Raw genomic sequence first — 25,545 nt, 5'->3', positions numbered from 1 at the left:
GCTGTGAAAGTAAAGGCAAAGTTTCCAAACCATAACAAAACCAGGAAACTTAGAAAATCAAGAATTTTCTGATATTATTTTTATATAACTGTGATTTAAATATATAAATTAAAATTGTTTGTTTACAGCCAAGCAAATAACTGACTAAATGTGGCCTTTTATTTCTAATGCTATTAGAATGTAAATCCTTTTCTGAGGATTTTGTGATGAATGATACATGAATGAAAAATTTCAACAAATGCTGTGAAGGTAACTAGGTTAGAATATTGAATTTGCTAGGTGCATGTGAACCTACAGCTTCCCCGTTGAATCTGCTTCCTATTCAATCCATTGAAAATCATATTATATGCATTTAAAAACTGTTAAACTCTGCATGATTACCCCCAAGCATTAGAAACGGAAATCTGCATCATTCAGTAATTCTGCTCACGCTATGTAATTTTATTACACAATTAACACAATTTCAAATGAGTAATATTTCACTTATACAGCAAATAATTTCCTTGAAAATTTGGTTCAGATAATGAAACAGTAAAGACACATAAATTTACAATCCACAGCTCCCGCACACCTTATAAAATAAAGAGCCAATAAAGATAACGCTGTGGTTTCACATTATTGACCCAGGTTAAATAGATTTCATCAAATGTTAATTGGCCACAGTAAAGTTCACATAAATATATTTCAACTCCTTTGCTATTTGACTTTAAAATAAAAAACACTGCGACACTTTGCATTTGTGTAATAATTTACATATGTGAATGGATATAACTTCGTGAGATTAATTCTCTATTTCATAAGTCATGAAACCATCTGGGCTGTCAGGTGCAGTTAGAGAGGAGTCTCTTCACAGGAGGGAGGGAAGGACTTGCCTCCAGTGATGGTTTAGAAGAGCTAATGTGTAGCAACAAGCAGGATGCTGGAGGAACTCAGCAAGTCAGGCAGCATCTACAAAGGAAAATGGGCAATTGATATTTTGGGTTATGACCCTACAGCTGAATCCATGCAAAAGGTCTCAAATCAAAGTCTCTTATGTCTCCAAGAATGACATGTGTTTGTCAACCATTCCCTCAGCTGAGAGGTTAAAGTGAGTCTGGAAGTATCTAATTAATATGACAACAATTAAAAAAAAAGCTGCTATTTCATTTTATATCCCATATATCAGCAATGAGCTTACTGAGAGCAGAGTCTCAACCCAAACTGTTGGCAATTCCTTTTACCTCCCCCCCCCCCGCCACCTCCAAGATGCCTCTCAACCTGCTGAGATCCTCCAGTGATTTGCTTTTCTCTTGCTCTAGATTTATGCACCTGCAGTCTCTTGTATCTTCACTGAAAGCAGAACATTTCCAAAAGGTGAAGTGGCTGAACTTAACCCAATAAATACTCACTGAATCCTTCAGGATATTGAAGGTGGGGACAATTTGACATCACAAAAACAGGTGCTTCAGCCCACTGTCATTGCCAGCTGTTGTATCTATCTGCACTAACACTATTTACCAACTTATATGTTTCGGTGATTCTTAAATATCATGAGGAAATCTGCTTCCATCATCACTTCAGGCAGTGAATTACAAACTTCTATGTCAAAATATTCCCTTCAGATCCCTTTTAAAATTTCCCACTCACATCTTAACCCATGCCCCCTCATGTTAGACACATGCACCATGGGAGAAAATTTATTATCAAACATATCTAAGGCTTGTGTAATTTTATTTATCTCCAACATGATACGCCTGCCTTCGATCCCAAGGGTTCTAACTTTCTGGACCAACGTGTCATGATTGAACTTGATGTCATGTTGGGAGAAAAAGAGTAGTTTGCAAGAGAGTTAATTTACTCAGAAAAAGGCCCAAGTCATGTGTACTTCTTTAAAATTTCTTATTTTCTCATTCTTAGAGTCTGTGAATCCAGCAATCGTTCTGGCACATTTGCTAACATGTTTACACCACAGTGACCACCATCATTGATTACACCATGTCACCATCTGCTGCACATGGAAATAATGATTGCTGATAAACATTAAAACTTTTAATTGCTTGCCAGGGGAATTCCTAATAGTGAGAATTGGAGTCATGTGAGACTGCAATTTATTATAATCTTCAAAATTATTTTGTCTGGTTATCTAACAAAGGCTTAAAAAAATCAGTCAACTTTCAGCACATTGGGTTCTTTCAATTGTATGAATAAGGTCAAACACGCAGTCAAAGACAAATAAGAGAATGCATGTTACATATGTTTGAAAATGTGAAACAAAACTGATTAATAAAGCAATGTGGGCTTTAACTAACTAAAGAAGGCTTAGATATTCACAGATGCTTAGTGTAGAAAGTCTCAGCATGTCTCTAAGTCCTGCCAAAGGCATGTGAGTGCTTAACTTCTCAAGTTGAGATACTGCAATTGTCAGATTGGCAGGCCAGTCAGGAAGTAATTAATGAATCAAATATTGGTAGCTTTGTCGTCAAAATGAGAGAATCAACTATACTAACAAATGCTAGCAACTCCCACACAAGTGCGTTCATTAATGTTGCAACCCACAATAATTTTAAAGAGTACTTTAATCTCTTTAAAAAGAAATTCACAAGGTAAGCATTTACCGAGAAGTAAGCTCCTTATTTTTGTCCAAATATATTCACGTTTACAATATACAACATACCTGCATGTTGTGCATGGCTTCTCGCAATTGCTCTAGCTGGTGAGCTGAACTAAGAGCTTCTAGGCGAATATCTGTTAGCTTTCGTTCCTTCTCCCACAGCTCACTTCGTAGGATTGACACCTCCTTCAAGTCAGTTTCATTGGATTCAAAGGCCCTAGGTTTAAGAGAAATATTTATTATTTTCTGTAGAGCAAGACTGAATTCAGATACATCAGCTTTTATTCATTAGTACATTGGATGTTATCAAGTTTGTAATCGTTGCTGAATACAGCAATAGCCTAAATAGCATCTTTAATACAGAAAGACCTTTAATGTACAGAAATTAAAGGTTTGTCACTAAGTTTAGACAATAATATTTTAAGACATAATGACCAAAGGCATGAAAAACGAGGTTGGATATTATGCTCTTCCCACCTCCCAAATGCCAGGCCATTCTCCCTTTCCCCAGCACACAAAATGCTGCCATGATTACTTCTTCCCCACTACTCCAGAAGAGGCATGACACAGCTAATGTCAGTAAGTGTACTAACGCCCCTGAGCGATGGTGCCCTGGCGGAGATGACTGAGAACTTCAAGTTCTCTGGAGAAAATAACACCAATAACTTGACTTGGTCCAGCCATGTATATGGTATTGCCAAAAGGGCACATCAACATCTCTATTTCCTCAGAAGGCCAAGGAAATATAAAATGTTTCCAATAATACATCAAATTTTACAGAAAGAGTATAGAAAGCATCCTATCCAGATGCATCACAGCTTGATGTGGCAAGTGTTCTGCTCATGACTGCCCAAGAAATTGCAGAGTTGTGAACACAGCCCAGTCTAGCATAAAAACCGCCATCCCCTCCACTAACTCTATCTACACTTCCTGGTCTTGAGAAAAAAATAACAACAAAATACAGAAATTACCCATCCTGGTCATTCTCTTCTCTTCCTCCCATTGGGTAGAAGATACTAAACCTTGAGAACTAGGGTCAAGGACAGTATCTGCCCCACTGTTATAAGGGTCAAGTAGATGTCTTATACACTTTACGAACTTGATCTCTCATGGTCCTTGCATTCTTTTTGTCCACCTGCACTGTAACACAATACTCTGCATTCTTTTCTTGGTTTTCATCTTTGCCTGAACTGATTTGTCTGGATGGTGCACAAACAATGCTTTTCACTGTATCTTGGTATATGTGACAATAATAAACTAATTACCAATCAACAAGATAGTCCATCATGGTCAACATTGTCCCATTTCAGTTTACCAATATGTTTCATGCTTCACATTATTTTCTATATATCAAAAGTAATGTGCTAAAACCGTATCAGGTGCTATAAAGATGGAAAACTTCTGTCTTCATAATTCCGAATGCCTACATTAATAAAATTTGTATTTACTTTGTGGATGAATGTGATGGTTTCATGGAGGGAGATGATGATTCTGCATCGTCATGTTGCACTTTGGGTGATGATGGAACAGAAGAGTCCGGTGTTGCTATCTCTTCAATGTCAGAATATGAGGATGCTGATTTGGGTGCCTTTTTGAGGGTAAAGGCTTGCTTAAACGAGCTTCTCAGCTGAAAAGAGAATAGATTTTGACAGCATAGTACAATTTAACAAAATATGCAAAACTGACAGCTTGGAAAGCAATGGGCTTCATAACTACATATGCACCGTCTGTTCACAGGAAAGAAAAGCAAAGAAAAATTATGCAAGTTTGAGAAAAGTTCAATCCTCAAAGCATGAAACATACTTCATTGAATGCCTCAATATAAAGGGACAAAATGTTTTCTTTCACCCCTAAAAAACACCATTCATTACTTGTCACTTTTTTTCTGTGTCAAAGTCTTCTTTTAGTCAGGAGGTATATTACTCAGGGACCTCCACAATGACTTGCTGTATGTGAAACTAGCTGCTTACTTCAACTTGTCTTTAATAAGAAATTCCTCTCAGGTATTCTAACAAAATTCATTCAATGGAAACTACAGGCTAACAACAGATGTGCTTCAATTTTAAACTTACTCTGGGAATTGAAATCCAATACCATATCATTGCAGATGTCAACCTAACTTGGAATTTCATTTGGCTTCTTTAACTAAAAAATGTCCCGTTTCTTCTGAGTTCCTAGTCTTCAAGTATAAAACAAACATTGCAATTTACAATATCCAAATTTTCAACTGGGATTTTGGTCTACATTTTTAAATTGACTAATTGAGAATTACAAAGAAAAAGCTTCAAGGAAAAAGAAAAGTTTATCACTTAGGTGACATCAGAGGAGATAAATATCAAGATAAAAATTGTAGAACATTTGCAATTAGCTATAAACCATTCAAAAATAATAATGTCAACAAGGTCAGTAGCAATTTTACAAGTACAAATAAGAGATATGTGATGGTTTTTAGGGCTGTCATGATATTGACTTTGGGAATATGTTGAGGTTCAATATAGAATATTCCTTTAATAAACTTCAACTTGTTTTTTTCTCTTTTTGCAGATGGCATTAAAATTAAATCTGCCCAAAATTATCCCAACCAACTCTGTCAAAAAATTTCAGCCGAAACAAATGATAGTATTTTTTCTACATTCCATATTTGTCATATGCATTGAATGGGGTAAGTACACACAACAATAGAAACAACAAATTACAATTGGCAGGTTAGACAAGAAAGGGGACATTCAACTCAAACTGCGTCTTGAAGATTTGCTCAGCTTAAAGTGATCTTTGAGTTTCATATTTAGAGTACAAGATGAATTGTGTGAACAACCACATCAACGTATTTAAAACTGCATTACAATGTCAAAATTCAAGTTAAGAAGTAACAGATTTCATCTCAATGAATGATTCTACAATTACTGCTTTAGGGATGTAATGAGTGGATACATCTGCCCCACAACTGAACAGATGGCCAGGATACTCATTTCTGGGAGGACTAAAATGTTGAAGAATGGGTTTGTGAAAATATGTGCCAAACTTGCAGTGCAATTGAGAAGGGAGGTCAAGAAATAGAGTATTTAGGCATTTCAGTGGCAGGAAACCCCCATACCTCAACACATCTCATGCCAATGCAATGAACCTGCTGTCTGTTTCTTCTGCTACTGGAAATGCCTACATTTACATAGATTCCCCTGCAACAAAATGGCCAACTTGGATTGCATGCAGGGTCAAACCCGGCACCACATCCAAGACCTCATTAATTGGGTTGATAGAACTGTAGATTAGGAGGCAAAGGGAAGATGAAGTGCTGAAATTAAAACTATTTCACTGCTTTATCCTTAACTATTTATGTCTTATAAAGTTTTAATTAATAATTTTAGTTCATTTAAAAATTATTCATTTCAATTTTAAAAGGGTTTCAACGTCTTTGAATATCACAAAGATAATGAAAAACCTACAGGAATACCTGCAGCTTTTATAGCTGGAAAAGCTGGGGACAGAACTTTCTTATGTTGATGATAGGCTTACCTCAAGATGCTCAGGCCGGATCACTGGAGTCCTGGATGAAGAGAATCATTGTGATCTCTATTTTGCATCTGAACTAGAAAAATACATGGTGTGGGGGGAGGGATTGGGGTCTGGATGGGGTAATGTCCCGGATAGTGATTCTAAACCATGGACCCAGTCAGTGGGCAAACATGAGGAAATCTGCAGATGCTGGAAATTCAAACAACACACACAAAATGCTGGTGGAACACAGGAGGCCAGGCAGCATCTATAGGGAGAAGCACTGTCGACGTTTCGGGCCAAGACCCCGAAATGTCGACAGCGCTTCTCCCTGTAGATGCTGCCTGGCCTGCTGTGTTCTACCAGCATTTTGTGTGTGTTACCTGGTCAGTGGGTTTCAATTCAGTAATTCACAATTACTTTTTAAATGAGGGGTGATAAATCCCAGCAGCATTTTCCTATATTCTACTGAGTCACCAACACCTCATCATCTTTAAAAACAATGCAAAGTTTATAAAACTTATCTTTTGAATCTCAGTTCAATGCAGTGACCACTTCTTGCTATTCTCAAGGAAACTCACTCCTAATTGCTTACCTAACCCACATCCAGGATCTTAAGCACATCTCAGCCAATGCCTCATCTCTCAGTGCAATGTTCATTAGCAATAAACTTAATTATTCACTGAAATTTAACACTATTTGCCTTGTTTCTAAGAACCTAATTTTTCAGGAGTTTTTCTAAGCAGCTAATACATTATAAATCCATTTGAGGAAATTTCAGCTGCTCATCTGGTTCGCTTGGCCGTTTTCCTCACAAATAGTAGTAATCTTATTCCAATCAATCTGTCCTACTTCTCCGTCTCAATATCTTCAATTACTTACTTAAATTATGCTAAAAAAGGACATAATCTGTCCTGGTCATCAGTAAATTCCACATTCTTACATCCTTTGCATAAAGAAGTTTCAAATATAATATATCTGACTTTCATCATGAGGGGATATCCATTTCTCCTCAATAACTTAAGATTGCTCTATCTGCTCTGTCATAGACTTTCAAATTAACTATCACAATTAAATAATCAAACCGTAATCACACCGGCAAATGCACTATTTAAACCATGCTAAGATATTTACGGATCCTGTGTTTTACATGGGATAGCAACTGAAAATGTGCCTTGCCATTGAGGTGCGCCTTGATCCAAAGGAGGAAATACATAAAATCTTTGTCTCCAGTTTTGGTAGCAAGTCAATGGAGGGCATAAGCATGGGCGAGTTTTGTCAGTGGACAGCACCAGCTCAGGATAGCCAGCAACTAGGCTGGGCTTCTTCAGAAGATAATGCCTTGTTGGAGGGTATGAAATTATTGCGGTTCAGAAGGAAGCTATCATTTTGCAGAGCAATTAATTCTTTCCTATTCCTCCTCACTTTGAATTTGAAAAACTGCTCATCTTTCTCTCTCAACTGCTGCTTGATTTCTTGTGAGAGCCTCGACTTGTTCTACTTCCCTCAGCTCCATCATCAATCACCGCTTAAAGATCCCTCAACTCCCTTCTTTGTGTCATCACTTTAAAGCTGTGACCCCATATCCTTGAACCATACACGAATGTTACACTTGTCTAATGGGTGAAAGGTGAAATAGTTAAGGGGAACACACCTTCGCTCAGAGGGTGGTGGCAATGTGGAATGAGCTGCAGCAGGGGTGGTGGATGTGGGTCTGATTTCAAAGCATGAGAGAAGTTTGGATAAGTACGTAGGTGGGAAGGGTATGGAGGATTACGGTCCAAGTGCAGGTCGATGGTACAGGGAGAACAATAGTTTGGCATGGACTAGATGGGCCAAAGGGCCTGTTTATCTGCATTAGTAACTTATGATTTTCTATGATCTTTTACATTTCTATCAAATCTCCTCAAACTCTTCCTTTATCCAATAAGAAAAAATATTCTCTATTTTAATCTTGTAGTGAAAACCATTGTAATAAATCCTTCCTGCACCCCCTTCTAGGACCTTTACGTCTTTCAGCAATGCAATGAACACAAATGAATGGATTACTCCAATTACACTGTAGCCAGCAATTTTATGAAGTTTCAGCATAGTATCCACTTTACTAACTGCTCTTTCGGAATGCCCAGTCACTTCCAAAGATTTAAGCACATATAAACATTGGTCTTAGTCCCAGGGCACTGCTGAGTAGTATGAAACGTATTCAAGATTCTTCCCTTGTTCTTTCTGCTCATATCATTTCACTTTTTTTGATGTTAAATTTCATCTGCCTCTTCTCTGTCCTTCTACCAAATCATATGTCTATCAAAATCCTCACACCTCCATACAACTCATTCATATACTTTAAGAAGAATATAGTAACCTTCAAGGAACATCGCTATCCATTATTTTTTGACTATCGCCCTATCTTTAAAATAAACTGTTCAGTATAACTTTCTGCTTTCTGTTTCAAAAACAAGTTTTAAATATTTTAAGACTCACAGTTCCTATCTGTTTACATCTCTGTAGAAGATGTTTGAATTCTCTTTTATGTTTGCTGTTTATTTTCTCAAACTCTGTTTTTCCTCTTCCAGTTTATATTGGACTTTCTAAAAATCACATCTTTTCATTTATGTTATCATCTTGATTCTTTTTTACTTTCTGTTTCTTTGGATATTTAAGGACCTTTGGCTTTACTGATACGACCTTCCTTCATGAGTATGTACTTCTGACTATAGCTGGACCATTTTCTCCATAAAGACTGCTCATTGCTACACAGGCCAAGTGTCTGACATCAATTCCCACACATAGCACCACATGATAATATTAAGTTCAATAGTTTTACACACACATACATCTGTACAGTGCCTACAGGAAGAAGAAACTGGAGGTCCATTAGTCGATCCTCCTTGGGGATCGGAGGGTGAGAGGATCAGTAACTTCAAATGCCTTGGCATTACCATATCAGAGAATCTATCCTGGGATCAGCACACGTGCCAACACAAAGCTTCTCTACTTTCTTAGAATTTGCATAGATTTAGCATGTCATCTAAAAACTTAAAGACAAAATTCTATAGATGAATGGTAGAGTGTGTTCGACTGCAATGTTCATGGCCAGGGACTTGGACTAGATTTTCTTTTGTGATTGTATTTTACTGATATCTTATACATGCTATGTGTGCTTTGTGCTGTGTATCTGTGTTCTGCACCTTGGCCTTGGAGTAACACTGTCTCGTTTGGCTGTATTCATGGGTATTCATGTATGATTGAATGACAAACTTGAAATTGAACTTCAGAATATCCTGATTGTATCATGGTCTGGTATGGAAACTCCAATGCCCAGGAATGGAAAAGTATACAAAACATGTTGGATACAGCGCAGTCCGTCACAGGAAAAGCCGTCCCCATGATTGAGCACATTTACAAGCCGCATCCATCATCGAGGACCTTATCATCCAGGCCATGCTCTCTTCTCACAACTACCATCAGCGAGGAGGTGCAGGGGAGTTCCGTTCCACACTATCAGCTGATATTATCCTTCAACCATCAGGCTCCCCCACCAGCGAATCACCTGAATGCTGAACTCAGCATTCAAAGTCTCATTTTCAAGGTCTGTACAATTCAATATTATTCATTCACTTTTTAAAATTTAATATTGCACAATTTGTCTTCTTTTGCATGTTTGGATGTTCATCAGTCATTGCTAAGTATAGTTTTCCATAAATTCTAATGTATTTCTTTATTTTGCTGTGAATGCCTGCAAACAATGAATCTCAAGGTAGCGTCTGGCACCAGATGATAAATTTACTTTGAACTTTTAAGTGGCAGAACTAGTTTCCTCTCCTTCTCCACTTTTCATAATTGTCCTTTCTTATCAGCCTTGTGTGCATTTGATGCCATTCACTGTAATACTGTAGAGCTATATGGAGGTATTGGTTCCATATCAAGTGATTTTTGTGCATTTCTAGCATACAGACAAAATCAATTTATGGATGCCTGTAAAGATGGAGACCATTTATGATCTGGGGGTGGCCAATATTACAGGTTTGTCTACCAGTCTTCAAATCCAATTCTCATCTCAGTGTTCTCACCCCATGTTCAAATATTGTGTTTGAATATTCTATATCCTTTTTAAATAGCTAGAGAAGACACTTCAAAAACTTCTTTCTGCAGCTTGTGTTTTCATTCTTCTAATCTATGGAAGAATAGTGGAAGCCACAGTGTATCAATTCCTGCACTAGTCTGCAATTTCATTGGAAACCTGTTTCTCTGCATCTTTCCCATTGTGTGACAGGCTACAAAGTACTCTCATGTAACTATACTGTTTCATAATGTTCCTAGACATCTTCTCACACCTCCACTGGAATCTTCTTCTTTATTAATACTGCACATCCCAATCTCCTCACCTTCTTCCTTCATTATCATTCCAGAACACCTTTTACCCAGGATAACATATGCTTAGAAATTGGATTTAATATCCATATTCATCCATACTTTGTGCATTCATGTAAGAGCCTCTTAAATACTTCTATTATGTTGCTTTCACTACCACTCCGGGCAGCACATTCACCAATCACCAATAACTCTGTGTACAGAAACGTCCCCTGCACATCTCCATTGCCGTTATCCCCTTCTCACCTTGAAAGAATGCTTCTAAGTATTAAACTTTCAACCCTGGGAAGATTACACCAGGAATGTACTTTATCCACACCTCTCATAATCTTATAAAGTTTTATCTGGTCTCCCCTTAGCCTCCACCCTGTTAAAGGATCTCTTTCTTAAACCTTCTTCCAATTCCTTACAATCTGCCCCTAGGACTCCTTATCCATGCAATTGGTATCAATGTAATTAATTCCCTTTTCTGCATGGGCATAATATTCCCACCCCCTCAGTTATGCCCTTTACCCTGGTGTCTGGAAGGCCAGAAGAGGGGGACTGATGGAAATTTTTCAAGACATCTGCCTGACACCACCATGACTACTGCGTTTCTACACTTCACTGTTCACCCTATGTAGGCCTTACCCCATGGTTCCAGAGCTTCAGCTCCCTAAGGGACAGACTGCAGGGCACCTGGTAAGGACTGTGATGGGGAGGTCCATAAAAGAAGGCTTTTGGCCAAGTACAAACAAGCATTTGATGCAAAGGCATGACTGGAAAAAAGTATGGGTGCCCTGTCAGGGAGCATCGAGGAGCTTTGATCTAACCTTGAACAAGGCTTTCCATGGTGCTTGGAGCCCACGTCTAGGTCCCCTTCAATATTTCAAATCATCATGAGGTGCCAGTAGTTGAAAGCCATCCAGACTTTGGTTATTAAAGATTATGACATTCTGGCCAGTGATTTTAGGATGACTGAATTCCTAAGTTAGCAGCAAGTAAAATGAATCCCTCACTTGCCAAACAGCCTGACAAATTTTCATAATCAGGATTTATTTCCAAATCTCAGTTTGAGCAGCTTGCTGAATAGATTGCGTTAAAATCCAATGGCTCCAGTGTGGTGCCAGGCTGCCGTTGGTGGCTTTTACCTCCATCTGCAACACACTGCAGGAATTTTCTCATAAACATCTAGCTTTTGGCAGTTTTAAGCTTTACCAACCTCACCAACCCTACCACTCCCATCGTCTTCTTGACTTGATCACTCTTCCACTGTTTATCACTTTCACATATACCTCTCCCGCCTCTGTATTATTCCAAAATTTGACACTTTTTGCATAAAATTTACTCATCTTCAGTTATATTCAGGAAAAATGTTATGGGAGACACCCCATAATGTATTTTTTAATCACTTTTAATGAAAATGTGCAGGTTCCAGTGACCATTTACTTAAAATAATTCGCTAATTTTAGTAATGCATTAAGATTTTTGAAATTCAAACATTATGTAGTCATTACTATCTCATACTTAATAGTACAATCATTCGTATTTTCATCATTTACCTGTTCATTTGGTCTTAATCTAGCAACCTTTGTAACTGTGTACTCAATCAGATTGCAAGTACTGCTTTGGAAGTTCTAGAAAGTTGCAAGTCCAAAAAGCATTTGACAAAAAAGGAATCTAGTTCAAATGTAATCAGTAAAAGTTTCAAAATCAAATACTCATGACAGCCCTATTTATGAAATCATCTTAACCAGCAAACAGAGGGCAACATATAGTTGGTCAGTGAAATATTCAATTCATTCAATTTACATTGATAACAACGAGTGAATTTTGTTCATATACATTGTTTGTATCTACCCTGAAATCACTTGTTGCGAAGTACCATCACTTGAGATTTATTTTTGATATTGCGAAATGCAGAGTTAAATCAGTAATTTACAATCCCAACAAGTGACACTGGATAGTATAATAAAATTTCATAAAACAAAAGTTACAAGGCACAGACTACAATGAAACAACCAAACACAAATATCAAGAGTTAATAAATCATGAGGTCATGCATCACTGCTGAACTGCAAAAGTGGGAAAGAGTACTTTAGGGTCTCAATGGGCTGATGAATTCGGATGTCAGTGGATGACACTCATCCATATTGGATGCATAAATATGATTTCCTCACATGGTTTACATATTGAGAGCACTTACCTCATAAACCTGAAAAAAAGTTTAGTGTCAGCATGGGAGGAAAGACAAAGCAATACTTGTTACCTTTCCAGGTATTTTAGAAATTCAGCTATAGTTTTTTGGATAATGAAATAAATGTAAAATCAATTGAAAAATGCTTAATCATTTATAATAGCTCTTATTTCTGAAGAGTATCAATCACATTCTTTCTTAATATGCAGTGGTCAAATGGTACACTTTCTCAGTGGCAACTTTGCATGACTGAAGCACTTGATTCAGAAATTTAACTCTGGTTTCAGACAGATTATTGCAGTGATCAGTTCCTCTTTGATTCCAGTTCCCTACAGACACCTTTGAGCATACTGTATGGTGGTTATGAACTCCGGGTTTCGGTTGCTGCTAAACCTCTGAGGATGTTTTCAGAGCTACATTGCCACCTGGGCTGCTCCTGCACACCATGGTTTGTTTCACATTGCTAATATCTACTGTTCTTTACTCTTAGATGGTGCTGATGCAAGTTTTGTTTCTGTTTTCCCAGTGCCATGTGATTATACTTTATATAGTATGAGACAGTATTATAACTTCTGTCATATTAATCTGAAATAAAATATGATCCAAATCAGTTATGGATGCTACAAACTAAAATGTAAATTATGACATTTTATTCTGGGCAATTACTGTTGTATTTTGTCATTTTACATTACAGAAGCAATGGTGTTATTTTTGGGAAATCACGGCATATCCACTGTAACATCAAGAAACAGATATAACATATAACTGCAAAGGGATATCAGTTTTCTTACTGTAGTGCTACATAATAATCACAGTAAAGCATTGGCAACACAGCTTGGTGTGGTAACTGCTCTGCCCAAGACAACATCAAATTGCAGAGTTGCGGACATATCTCTGTCCATTATGAAAACAAGCCTCCCTTCTCTGACTGTCTAGACTTCCTGCTAGCCTGGGAAAGCAGCCAATCTAATCAAAGATCTCTCCTGCCATGGTCATTCTCTCTTCTCCCACAATCCCCTCTCCACTGGACAAAAGCTTGAATATACCTACCGCAGTTTTTAAGACTCTTGAATGAAGTCTTGCACCTTTTCATTTACCTGCCCAATACTTTCTCTCTAATGGTAACTATCACTGCATTCTGTTATTGGCTTCCCCTTTATACTACCTTCATCTACTTATGTTTTGGAATGATCTGCAAGGATGGAACACAAGCAAATTGTTTCATTGTGTCGTGGTACTTGAGACAACAATAAACCAATTACCACATGAATATTCGGACTATACATAATTAACGTATTCCAATCCCATTCATAACAGAGATTTGTTCTAGAACTATTTAAGATTTTAGCTTTGTAGCAAGCAGGCAGTTGTCTTTAATAAATATAGTTACAAAATTTGTTTCTTCACATTATCAGATTGATTGATTTAAAGAGTATTTATTCCTAATCTTCTTATATTAATCGATACATTTTATACTAAAACACCCATATTTAATCAGAATTATAGCTTTTAAGCAATAGCTCCAATATGCTTAAAAGGCAGAAGAAAGGTATGTAAAGGATCTTTAAAAAAGCAATTGAAATAAATACATGTTCAACAGAATGATGAGAGTAAATGGCAAGGTTAATAAAGCACTCATGAAACATTAACCAAAGAAATTTAAAGCAAGCACAGATAAAATAATAGCTTTTAGATAACATTTTGCTTGAAATGATTAGTTCAGTAATTTGGAATTCTGATGAGAGTATTGCCAATATCTTCTTGATGTCAGAGTTTTGTTTCCACATCATGGGTTCAAAATCAGTAGTCAGAATCCAGGAAGGTTTCAGATTGAAAGGCTTCATTATACATGCTTTATTATGTAGCATTAATATACTTAATTTAAAGATAATGAATTATTAGCGAGCACTGTTTGATGATTAGCAGATCAGGCAGCTACTTTTAAATTTTGCACCAACATTCCCATTAATTTTGAAACTTAAGTTACTGACACTAACATACAAGAATCCTCCTCTAAACCTTTCCACCAGTAATGTAGCAATGCCTGAAGAAATCATATCCAGTCCTCCAAAAACATAAAAATGAAACAGAATAAATGAGAGATCAACGCAGAGACAATATGCTTCAGAAAGCTACATGCAGAGCACAAGTTAAAGGAAGATACGGTTGTTTAAGTTGTTGGCTGAAACACAAAATGTCAAAGATATGCAGGAATGATCATGAAACTGACAGCCTCCATCGAGGAGAGCAAGTAAGACTATAATCCTGAGATTTTTCGATCATACTTCAGGTTTTATGAGAAGGACATTGAAAATATAATTTCTTTCCTAAAGGTCGATTATAGTGGAAGAATTAAAGCGATCTTCCAATGAGATGTCAGAGCAGTTAAAAAGTATATTAGTTGTAGAATCTGAGTGTTGCAGCAATTATGGCCCTACCCCCAATCTAAATGTCCTCTGTGTGCAATTGCTTACTGGGAGAGTGTGATTGGTAGGTTCTCTCTTCATTAACCCTTCTGTAGCTGTCACATTCTGAAAAATATGTAACCTATTTCCAACACAATTGTTTCCACTGCAAAATGATTTACCTTTGTTGCTTTGTTGGTCTTAATGGTGGAAACTTATAACCTGGTTCTACAGAACTAAAAATGGACAAAGGAATTGTACAATAATTTGTTTCAAATGTAGGTGAAAATGCATAAAGACGCAATTACAACATAAAACAAAGAGTCTTACAGCAATATCACATTCAATTTGACATTTTTGTTTGACTGTGATAGATCTATTTTAAATCCTGATAGTTAAAATTCATTGTCTGCAGCGAAACGAAAGTGTATCATTGAAGGTATCACGGGAAAAGTGCTGTTTTATCACATTTGACTATCATCAAGCTGAAAACATAACCTACCCAGCTTTTCTTTTTCTTCTTTTTGGCATCAGCATCCTTACCACTCCCGATGCTAGAATGACTTGTAATGCTATTGAGACTGGAGATACTGTCTGATGAATTCTGCCTTTTTATACGTAATTCTGTTAAATAATACAATACAATTTCACTATATTATTCAGCCACTAGATGATACAACAGATTCTTACTATGATAAAGTTCTAATATTTCTCATTTATGCATAATTGTATGGTAAACTTTGGTAAGTTCAGCAAAGTAGTATAAATCACTATAAATATTTCAAAGCACCCCTACCTTGATATTAGCACACACACAATTAAACAAACAGAGACAAGCAGGTAGGAAGAAAATCATTAAATGCATTGTAAAGGTGTGTGCAACAACAATCACCTTTATGAATGGCAGACATGTGAACATTTGTGCATGCACTAATGGAACAAAAAGAAACATATAATGGAAAACATGGTTCTTACATTAAGATTGGGAACTGCTCTCCCTTTGTCAAAGAGTAATACCAAGGTTATAATCATGTAGGTGCAACTTTTACAAAATCACCACTGTTACTCTGAGTAATGGAAATTGAATCCAAACAGCAGCAGAAAAAAGGTGATTTCATATTTTCAAGAATAATCATCATCTTTCCATTTTGAGGTTAAAAATCCTTGACAGATTGTAGTCTCTAAACTTGGCATGTAAAATATCTAGAAAATTCTGAGGAAATATACTGTGCATATTGGAGCTTACAAGATATGTGTGTGGCATCTTGCAATGTCTCTTGTAAATGCCATAATAGTTGTGAACTTCCCACTGATTTATGGTCAATGTTCAGCTCCATTTCTCATACTGGTCCCATTTTAAAATGCTGGTACTGTTCTTACACCTAGTGAATTAGAACCACTTGCCTGAAAATGACAATTCTGCTCTCTTCTGCCTTTCAAGATGCTTGTTACTGAAAGCTGTTGGTTTCTTTGTTTCAGTTGCACTTCAGATTATTGAATAATTCTATGCTCTAAAAAGGGACCAGGTTTTCAATTTGTTTATAATTAGGCTAGAAATTTGTCTTCATTCATGCACTGAACACATGGTTACAGAATACATTGTTCTTCAGTATTCAGGATGACACTGCTGATTTACAGTGATGTTTTATGGTAACTTCACTCACCCCAACACAGAACTGATTCCACCGCCTAAGGAATCACTGTCAAAGACTCTACAACTCATGTTTTCAATATTTGTTATCTATCTATTATTTTCACAAAATTTGTCATCTTTTCGCACATTGGTTGCATGTCTTTTGTAAATAAATTTACTTTGATCTTTGCTCTGAAACCTATTTGTTCTGGATATCAGGTAAATTGTTCAATCATCACACAGTCATCAGTAGTCTACTGTAAATAATCCACATATGAGTACGGGATGGATGAAACTAAAGAAATTTGAGTGTTCAAAGAAGATTTGGTTAGTCATTGTTCAAAAGCTTCAGAACATCCATAATGCTGTTTTTAAATTAAAAGAAGAGGAGTTACCTTTGGGTGTTAAATCAGGATTGTTCAAGGCTCCCTGTATGACAGCTTGTGCTTCTGCATTCTTTTTGTGCAACATGTCAATGGTTTCTTTCAGGTCAAATAACTCTGAGTCCTGTTTTAAGACAAAAAGTTTAAGCTCCAAACTTAATCTTTAGCAAAATATATTACTCTCAGCACCCCTGAAAACAGTATGAAAAGAACTACTCTAATAAAAGACCTGAAGTATAATACTTGTAAAAACAACCAACCTGAATAATGTGACAATAACAAAATTACTGTAAGAGAATGCAAATATAATATTCACAGGAACATTTTTCCTGTGAATGTGTTTCCTCCCACATCCCAATGACCTGTGGTTGTTTGGTTAATTGGGCTGTGGTCAGTTTGGACTCAGTGGGTCAAAGAGCCTATTCCCATAAGGTACAGGAACAGAATTAGGCCATCAAGTTTGCACCATCGTTTAACCATGGTCGATTTTGTTCTTTAACCTCATTCTCCAGCCTTCACTCTGTAACCCTTAGCTGCTGTACCAGTCAGGAACCAACCAATTTCTCCCTTAAATACACCCAATGACTTTGTCTCCAGCAAACTCTTTTTCTTCCCTCCACACGAATTTCACAAATTTACCATCCACTGGTAAAGAAACTTCCTGTGCTGTACATCTCCATAAAGGTAAACATTTTTTTTTGTATTATTCAAAGGATTATCCTTTGGTTAAAGAAAATTAATACCTCATTCCATCAATGGAATGGGTTTGCATCAACTAAAACAAACTGTTGTGTACATGGTAACAGATTAATTGAGGCACATTTTGGGTTTTCGGTTGGACCCTGAACAGTAAACTGTCAAGCAAACTTTATATACTTAAACATCTTATTGATTTCAAAACTAAAATGATTATCCTAGATGACAGTAATCACTTCGTATTATTTCTTCATCTAGAGGCAAGGGAAAGAGCTAATTTTAATCCTTGATTACTTTTCTGCAAGTTTAAATTTACAAGCTGGTTTTGTGACATCTCTCATTTCTGTCTAATACTGGGGATTAATACAGAAGCACAGGAATATTGGTCAGTAGGTTAGAGCACATTCACCTATGTTAGGTTTGTATTCTGAAATCACACTGGAGATAGGAAACTTGCTGGTTGTCATTTTACTGAAGACGTTCACTTACTTCCTTCTCAAAAAAAAACTGCACTTCCCAATGGAGTTTTCTCTCTTCATACTAATATTAGAATGCTACTTCTCTATCATTAAAGCGATCTTCGCACAGTTTCCAGAATATTATTGTTATTGTAATGAATCTTCCGCATTTTTCACCCTGATAAAGCAGCAGCTCCTGTTGGCTGCCATCTGCCAAGATGATGGAACAGATGGCAATTTTCCATTGACTTTTCGTTTTCTCCCTTCCTCAGTTCTCTCCCACACATGATTAGTTATTGACTGTGATCAGAATGTACCTTAGTCATGTAGAACTTGACAATATGTGACAACTGAATGATTTGGTGTAGGATTTAGTTAGACTGAACTCAATGCTCTCTTATTGTTACCTTAATAATTAATGCCCTAGACATAGAATTTATTGAGATCTGTTCTACAATTAGATTTTAGAATCGTTGACATGTGGCTCTTACTGACCTTTTGTTCTGCTGTCATGGCAAGGCTCTGCAAACGAGATGTCATATTGGTCAAACTCTGCTCAAATGCTGCCACAAGATGAGCCTGAAAATTAGGACAGAAACCATTAAGTAACATAACAACTTTATTTTTACTTTGTCTATTTTTAAGGCCGGTTCACAAAAGTACAGGAACATTTACACAACAATACATGTTCTTATTATAGCAGTATTCAGTTCAGCTCAAATTAATAATTTTTCTTGAAAGATGAGCTAAAATAGTTTTGTACATTTTTTTGACCAAGGTCATCGGATGAATTGCTTTTCATCACTGTTTTTAAATGTATATGCATTATGGTTAATAAAGTGACCTTCAATTTCTGGTTAGTAAGAGATAAACAAACAGCAGGCTAAGAAACTAATAACTATCCTGTTAATAACAACTGCGGCTCATATTAAAGGAACTGAATAATTCTTATCTTGTAAAGGTGCTTAATGGTAAAGTTAATTTGATGAACAAAGACAGTATGAATTGCAGGTTAGCAGCTCACAGGTTTGATTATTGGTCTGCATTAATTTTGCTTAGTATGGCTGAGGCAGAATCTTTTGCTAAATGGTTTCAACTGCCCTGGGACATCCAGTGGAATGTCACCAAAGGTGCTTAATTTTAGCATTGAAGCGACTGCGCCTCATGTAAGAACAGGAGTGGTTGGGGTTTGACTGGCCCCCACAATGCATGAACACAAGGTGGGCGACTCTCCCTTAATATAAACACAAGAGATTCTGCAGGTGCTGGAAATCCAGAGTAACACATACAAAATGCTGAAGGAACTGAAGGCAGCATCTATGTAAATGAATAAACAGTCGACATTTTGGGCCAAGGCCCTTCTTCAGAATTGGAAAGGAAAAGGGGAAGATGCCAGAATAAAAAGGTGGGGGGAGGGGAAGGTGAACAAATTAGAAGGTGATAGGTGAAGCCAGATGGGTGGGAAAGGTAAAGGGCTGGAGAAGGATGTATTTGATAGGAGAGGAGAATGGACCATGAGAGACAGGGAAAACGGTGGGGCACCAGGGGGAGGCGATAGGAAGATGAGGAGAATAGATTTGCCAGTCGTGCGATTTTGGTGGTGCCAGACTAGCAGACTCTGGACTATCAGATGCTGTTCTATTTATGCTTTCTTTTCTCTTTTTCTTTCAATGTTACACTCCAGAATAACAGTTTTTCCAGTGACTATAGGAAGTTCCAAGGAAGCGCAGAAGAAGAGGCTAGATAAATTTAAAGTGCTTCACACACAAGAGACTTAGATGCTGGAATCCGAAGGGGAAAAAAAAGGGCAACTGCAGGGACTTGGATTAAGAGCTGGGCCGGGCATCTGAAGGGGGAAATAGATGGCTGATGTTTCAAGCTACTACAGGACCAGCTGACTTTATCGGGAGGATGGGAACCAGACCCTGGTGAGGAACTCACAGAGAGTGGTACAGGGCTGGGTAAATATAAAGGAGCACGGCAGACAACCTTGTGAGCTAGATGCCAACCCAACGGGATTTCCAAGTAGTTAGAGTGTAGATTACAGGGGTCTACTGTAGGACATTAGTTGTTGACTTGAAGAAGTTTGCAAGCTTCATGGCTGGAGGCTGGTCATTAATTTACTTAGTGCCCTAGCAAGCATTAAGATTTAACAAAAAGTTATTTTCATTTTATTGTGTGAACTACCTTCAGTTTTAGGTCATATATTAAGATACATGATAAAGGAATCAGATGAGGAAGGGTTAATGCTTTTTCATGAATAGCTATAAGGCCTTGCTTTTTCACTCTTCAGGCATTGAAGCATTGAGACTGCAAGCATCAAGCATGCACAAGGCCAAAACTTGGATATCAATCTGCATCCCGTGTCTGTATATAATGCATCTGATAATTTAACTCACTTTTAATCACAACGTACTTGAATCGTATCCTTTTCCTGCTGGCTTTACATTGTCACGTGATTGCTGTAGGTATTACTTTGCCTTTGTGCACTCACCCCATTGGAGAATTGTGAATGATGCCTGTGGCCAGTTTTGTTAATAGTGGCACTTAGTCAGCTAGTGCATGGCTTGCAGCACACTGCTCTCTCGGTCTAAAGGCATTACTCCGGCAACATCAGCATTAAAGTGCTTCACTGATCTCAATACTATGTAAAATAAGGCCATTTGGCCCATCTAGTCTATACCAGCTCTCAACAGAGCCACCCCAGCAGTCCCAGTGACAAAATGCCCCACCACATATTCTCTCCCAAACCCATCAGACCCTCCTTTGATTCATTTATCTGCATTAAAGGATAATTTACAGTAACCCATTAACCTATTGGCACATTATTGGGATGTGGGATGAAGCAGAAGCCTTGACAAAGATATCAAAGGGGAAACAGTCAAATGCCACACACAGACGCCAGTCAAGGATTGAACGCAGGTCTCTGAGGCAGTGATGCAACAGTGTTAAGTACTCTGCTCCCATGCAACACACTCATAGGAGGTGTTGTTCAAAAGTGACCCTAAACGATGTGCCCTACCTTAGAGTTATGAAGCACTGCAATATGAAAATAGGCCCTTTGGCCCATCTAGACCTTCCCAAACTGTTATTCTACCTTGTCACATTGATCTGCACCTGGACCCACAGTACTCCAAAATTATCCTGTCCACGTACTTCTCTTTAATGTTGAAAGCCAACTTGCTTCCACCACTTCAGGGTTCCAGCAACTCACTCCATACTCGCATCACCCTCTGACTCAAAAAGTTCCTCCTCAGGTTCCCCTTAAATATTTCACCTTTCACCTTTCCCTATGACCTCTAGTTTTAGTTTCACCCAACCTAAGTGGAAAAAGCCTGCTTGCATTTACCTTATCTATAGCCCTCATAATTTTGTACTTTCTCTCCCAGATAGGTAGAACTGATTCCTTGCTGCTGTGTTGGATCCAAGAAATTAATTAATAGCGCATCCTCACTGATTTTAACAAGAAAAAAAATCATTAAAAAAAGTTCATCTGGTCATTACCACATTCCTATTTGCGGGAGATTCTTGTGCCAGAATTGGCTGCTGGTTTTCTCAAATTACTGAGATAAACGCAGATCAAAAAAGCTCCATTCCATGTGAAGCACTTTGGCTGCCTTGAGAGAGAAAAATGTACTATGTATGTGCAAGTCTAATTTTAAATCTTCAAAGGCCAGCTACTACTCAGAATATTCATTGCAGGACCCTATTTCAAGAGCTTAGTCAGTATGATGCTACTTATGACAGAAAACTAAAAGCAGATGGATAGAAGAAGGTGTTGTTTTATGCCTAACACCATGATGGAAGTAAAAAAGCAAAAACCTACATTTGTAGACAGTTGTGATGTAAGTGCAGAAACCTTGTCATGTGAAGATTCAAGTTCTCTACGTAGTTTCCTAATATGCTGTAACAAAGAATTCATTATTAATGCCACTTATTTACAGGACTATAAATACAACATACCATGCAAGACTCTAAATGCAAGTTACCCTCTATTCACACGCACAAACAGAGCAAAAATTTATAAGTCTACTGATTTTATTACTGTCAGTGTTACAAATCTAAAATAACCTGGAGTTTACATTGTCTTGGTACACCTTATGATAAGTAGAAATGTATTAATTCTAGTGTAAACACACATTAAATCAATCATTTTAATTAACCAAGTGAATATATGTCACCTCTCCACATTAAACAAAGCAATAAATATTCAATTACTCATACCTCTCCTTGGACCTTGTCTTCACTCTGCAAAAAGTAACAAAAAGAAATCAATCCTATAAATTAACACAAAATGCAGACATCTAATTGTGGAGGACTCCTTCCTAAATTGGCGTGGAAAATCAAGGATAAACTGAAAGAGAGTACTCAAGTCATTATTGATTTTCCAAGCCTATAATCACTCAATGTACACTGCAAATGCAGTTAACATGCTTCATGTCCACACATGAAATACTCCATGAAAACAGAAGTTGATTTACTTTACCACTCTACGAAAGGCACCCCTCCTTTAGACTTATTGTCATTCTCTCTTTTCTTCTGAAGTTCAAGCTTAATTGTCATTCAAACATACATGAATACAGGCAAACAAAACTGTGTTACTATGGGGACAACGTTGCAAAACACAGTACCTACAATCACACACAGCGCAAGGCACATACAGCACATATACTGTAAGACATCAAGCACATATATCAGTAAAAACAGTCACATTAAGAGATATAGTCCAAGACCCTAAGTCCATAACTGTTGCAGCAGTCTACAGTTGAACACTATCCAGCTTGTCTCCTGCTGAGTGAACACTGGGGGGCAGCACCACCTCCAGTGGAGTGCACTGACTCTGACGCCTCTCTCCTGGGTGGCTATAAACAGGTGATAACAGGGCTTGAGGCCTAATCCTCACTATGACTTGTTATGAATGCACCACAGCTCTGAGGGGCCGAAGGGTGCGGGGGGGGGAGCCCCCTCCTTTGTGAGAATCGCAAGAGCATTATTGGGTTGGGTCAGAGGACCCAGGAAATGAGAGAGAGACCTGGCCATTGTCTCCTGGAGACAATGTTTGTGGATTGGGGACTATGCTACCTGCAAGCCCTCGGGCAAAGTGGGCTGGTTGAGAGAAGGATTGTATCATCCCAGCCTGATTGACATCTGAGACCCCGTGAGGAAGTATAAAAGAGGGTCTGGGGCAACAACCCCTTTCAGACACACCAGAAGAAACGCTAGCGATCCCGTAATAGCGGGAAGGCATTTGAAGGAAGCCACATGCGTTTGGTTCCCTTGCCTGGGGGCTGGTGGCTGGTACCACGGAAAACGACTTGGAACTAACAACGGGGAACCAACTCCCCCGACGCAATGGATTGGCCTCATAAAAGTCCCGGGCAAGTTTAAAACCATCTCTCTTAAACCCAAAAAGCTGCAGCTTGAAAGGACAGTGACTTTTATCTTTCCATCGGACAATACAATATCCCCTAGACAAACGATAGAGCTATTGCTTAATTGATGATTATTATTATACCCGCGTTTTTCGATTGAGTATTGATGACGTATTTTATCTGAATGTCTGTATTAATCTTATTTTTGTGCCCCTTTATAAATAAAGACTTTTAAAAATAGTACCATCAGACTTCAACGGGCCTCTCTATCTTTGCTGGTAAGTGACCCAGTTACGGGGTTCGTAACAGACTAACGCCACGTAAATCCCCCGCTGCCCGCCCATAAACCAGTGGATCAGACTTGCAGCATTCTACATTGACGCTGTCCAACACGGTCCTGCGATCACAAGAAAAGCTAATAAGACAATCACTCGCTGTTAGACTGCGCACTGACTCCTCCAGCACCTCTCTGAAGCAGGCAGAAGCACAATCCGCATCAAGTTCCAGCTCCTTCAGTTTCTCCGCCAACGAGCAACTCGCTGATGGAGTAGATCTGTAGTACTTTAAGTTCCTAATGTCCAGCTGGGTCTTTTGATCATAAAAAATATGTTTATAAAGTAAAATAACACCTGGTTGACCCTGTAGAAGCTGCAGCCATCTTATTGGAAATCTATGTTGATAATTTTTGCACAGTAATCCATTGGCATAATAAAGCCAAGGACAAGAACTCAAATCTGTTCTTGCTCGGACTATGACAAGTATATGGAACCAAAGATTACCATTTTTAAACCAATTCAAGGCATCACAGAATGCATTCAAACAGAATCAAAAACTTAGTTAATTCAGGGTAAATAAATTTAGTTATTTTTCTTCCTCCAGATTTACCAACGTTTCATTTCCTAGAATTAAAAATAAACATCCTTTTCATACAATTAATATATTGCAAAAAAGGAGTTCATCATTTTGTGGTTTAGTAAATTCTTCATTGCTGGTAGGAAGGTAGCCTGCAGTATGGCAAAGTGAATGGTGTCTGTTCTGTGAATTGCTGGACTACTCTGCCTTACTACTGGTAGTCACAATTGCAGAGAGCAGCAATGTAGTCTGGAATATTCTACACCTCCGAATCTCAGATAATTGGCTCAGAATAAAACTATTCTGCCTAGTATTACTGTCTGTTCCTTCATGAAGAATTTCTACACCAGTTGCATTGTCCCCCACCCACTGCCTCAGTTTTCTTGATTTATCTCCTTATTTGAGAGGAGATATAATGCAAATGTGATGGTTATCCTTCAGACAGTCACAGTTAAGGGGAGATTTGCTGGAGATGCTCATAATTATGTGTTCTTATGTGTGCTGGATAAGTTAGGCAGTGTAAAGTTGTCTCTAGAGACACAACTAGAGTGTAAAATTTATGAACTACCTGGAAGGAGGGGTGTGGATAATGAAACCAAATTCAAGAATAACTCAAAAAACTATTGCAAAATTACTTCAAGAGGAGAAAATTAGTGAGTTTTAGGAATACCTTTACTAGTCTGGAGACTTAGTATTACTCCTGAAAATCATCTTAGTGGCCATACTGCAGTGTGACTGAAACTTAACTAAATCAGCTAATTTATATGTAATTAACCTCTGTTTCTCCTGCTTTTAATTGGAGAGGCTGCTGTAGTTTCTCTTGCCTCTGCTCTTTAAATAGGTTTTGCTTTCTGTGTATTTTTTTTCTACTCATTTCTGTGATCCAATTCTGGTTGGCGCAATGTTATCAGCAGCTGCCATGTCTGGGATATCTTTACAAGTTTTAGAATGGACACAGTGAATGGAATGGCCTCCTGTGTTGTATGAACCCTAATAACTTTAATCATTAATATCTAAGTATGTTACTTATATTCTCAGAGAGGAAACTCATCCAAGAAATCTAAGTGATGTTTGCACTGGTAAGTATTGTTGCTGAAATCTTGTTGGTACATTAAGT

At 37.8% G+C, this 25,545-nt stretch overlaps 1 protein-coding gene across 2 annotated transcripts in view; it reads right to left on the bottom strand.

The window, feature by feature from the left end:
- Positions 1 to 25,545, bottom strand: part of LOC132381196 (neuron navigator 1-like) — a 752,075-nt gene that overhangs the window by 178,392 nt on the left and 548,138 nt on the right. For both annotated transcript variants that reach the window (XM_059950487.1, XM_059950488.1), the window contains 7 exons: positions 22,429 to 22,452; positions 22,031 to 22,108; positions 18,700 to 18,783; positions 17,063 to 17,174; positions 15,537 to 15,658; positions 4,039 to 4,217; positions 2,654 to 2,807 (listed from right to left, as the gene is read on the bottom strand). In XM_059950487.1, coding sequence (XP_059806470.1) covers positions 2,654 to 2,807; positions 4,039 to 4,217; positions 15,537 to 15,658; positions 17,063 to 17,174; positions 18,700 to 18,783; positions 22,031 to 22,108; positions 22,429 to 22,452 — 753 coding nt within the window. The remainder of the gene's footprint in view (positions 1 to 2,653; positions 2,808 to 4,038; positions 4,218 to 15,536; positions 15,659 to 17,062; positions 17,175 to 18,699; positions 18,784 to 22,030; positions 22,109 to 22,428; positions 22,453 to 25,545) is intronic.

Source organism: Hypanus sabinus, chromosome 25 (assembly GCF_030144855.1).
Source record: "Hypanus sabinus isolate sHypSab1 chromosome 25, sHypSab1.hap1, whole genome shotgun sequence".
Taxonomy (NCBI): Eukaryota; Metazoa; Chordata; class Chondrichthyes; order Myliobatiformes; family Dasyatidae; genus Hypanus; species Hypanus sabinus.
Note: the sequence above shows the minus strand (reverse complement) of the source record. Positions and strands in the feature narration are given on the sequence as shown.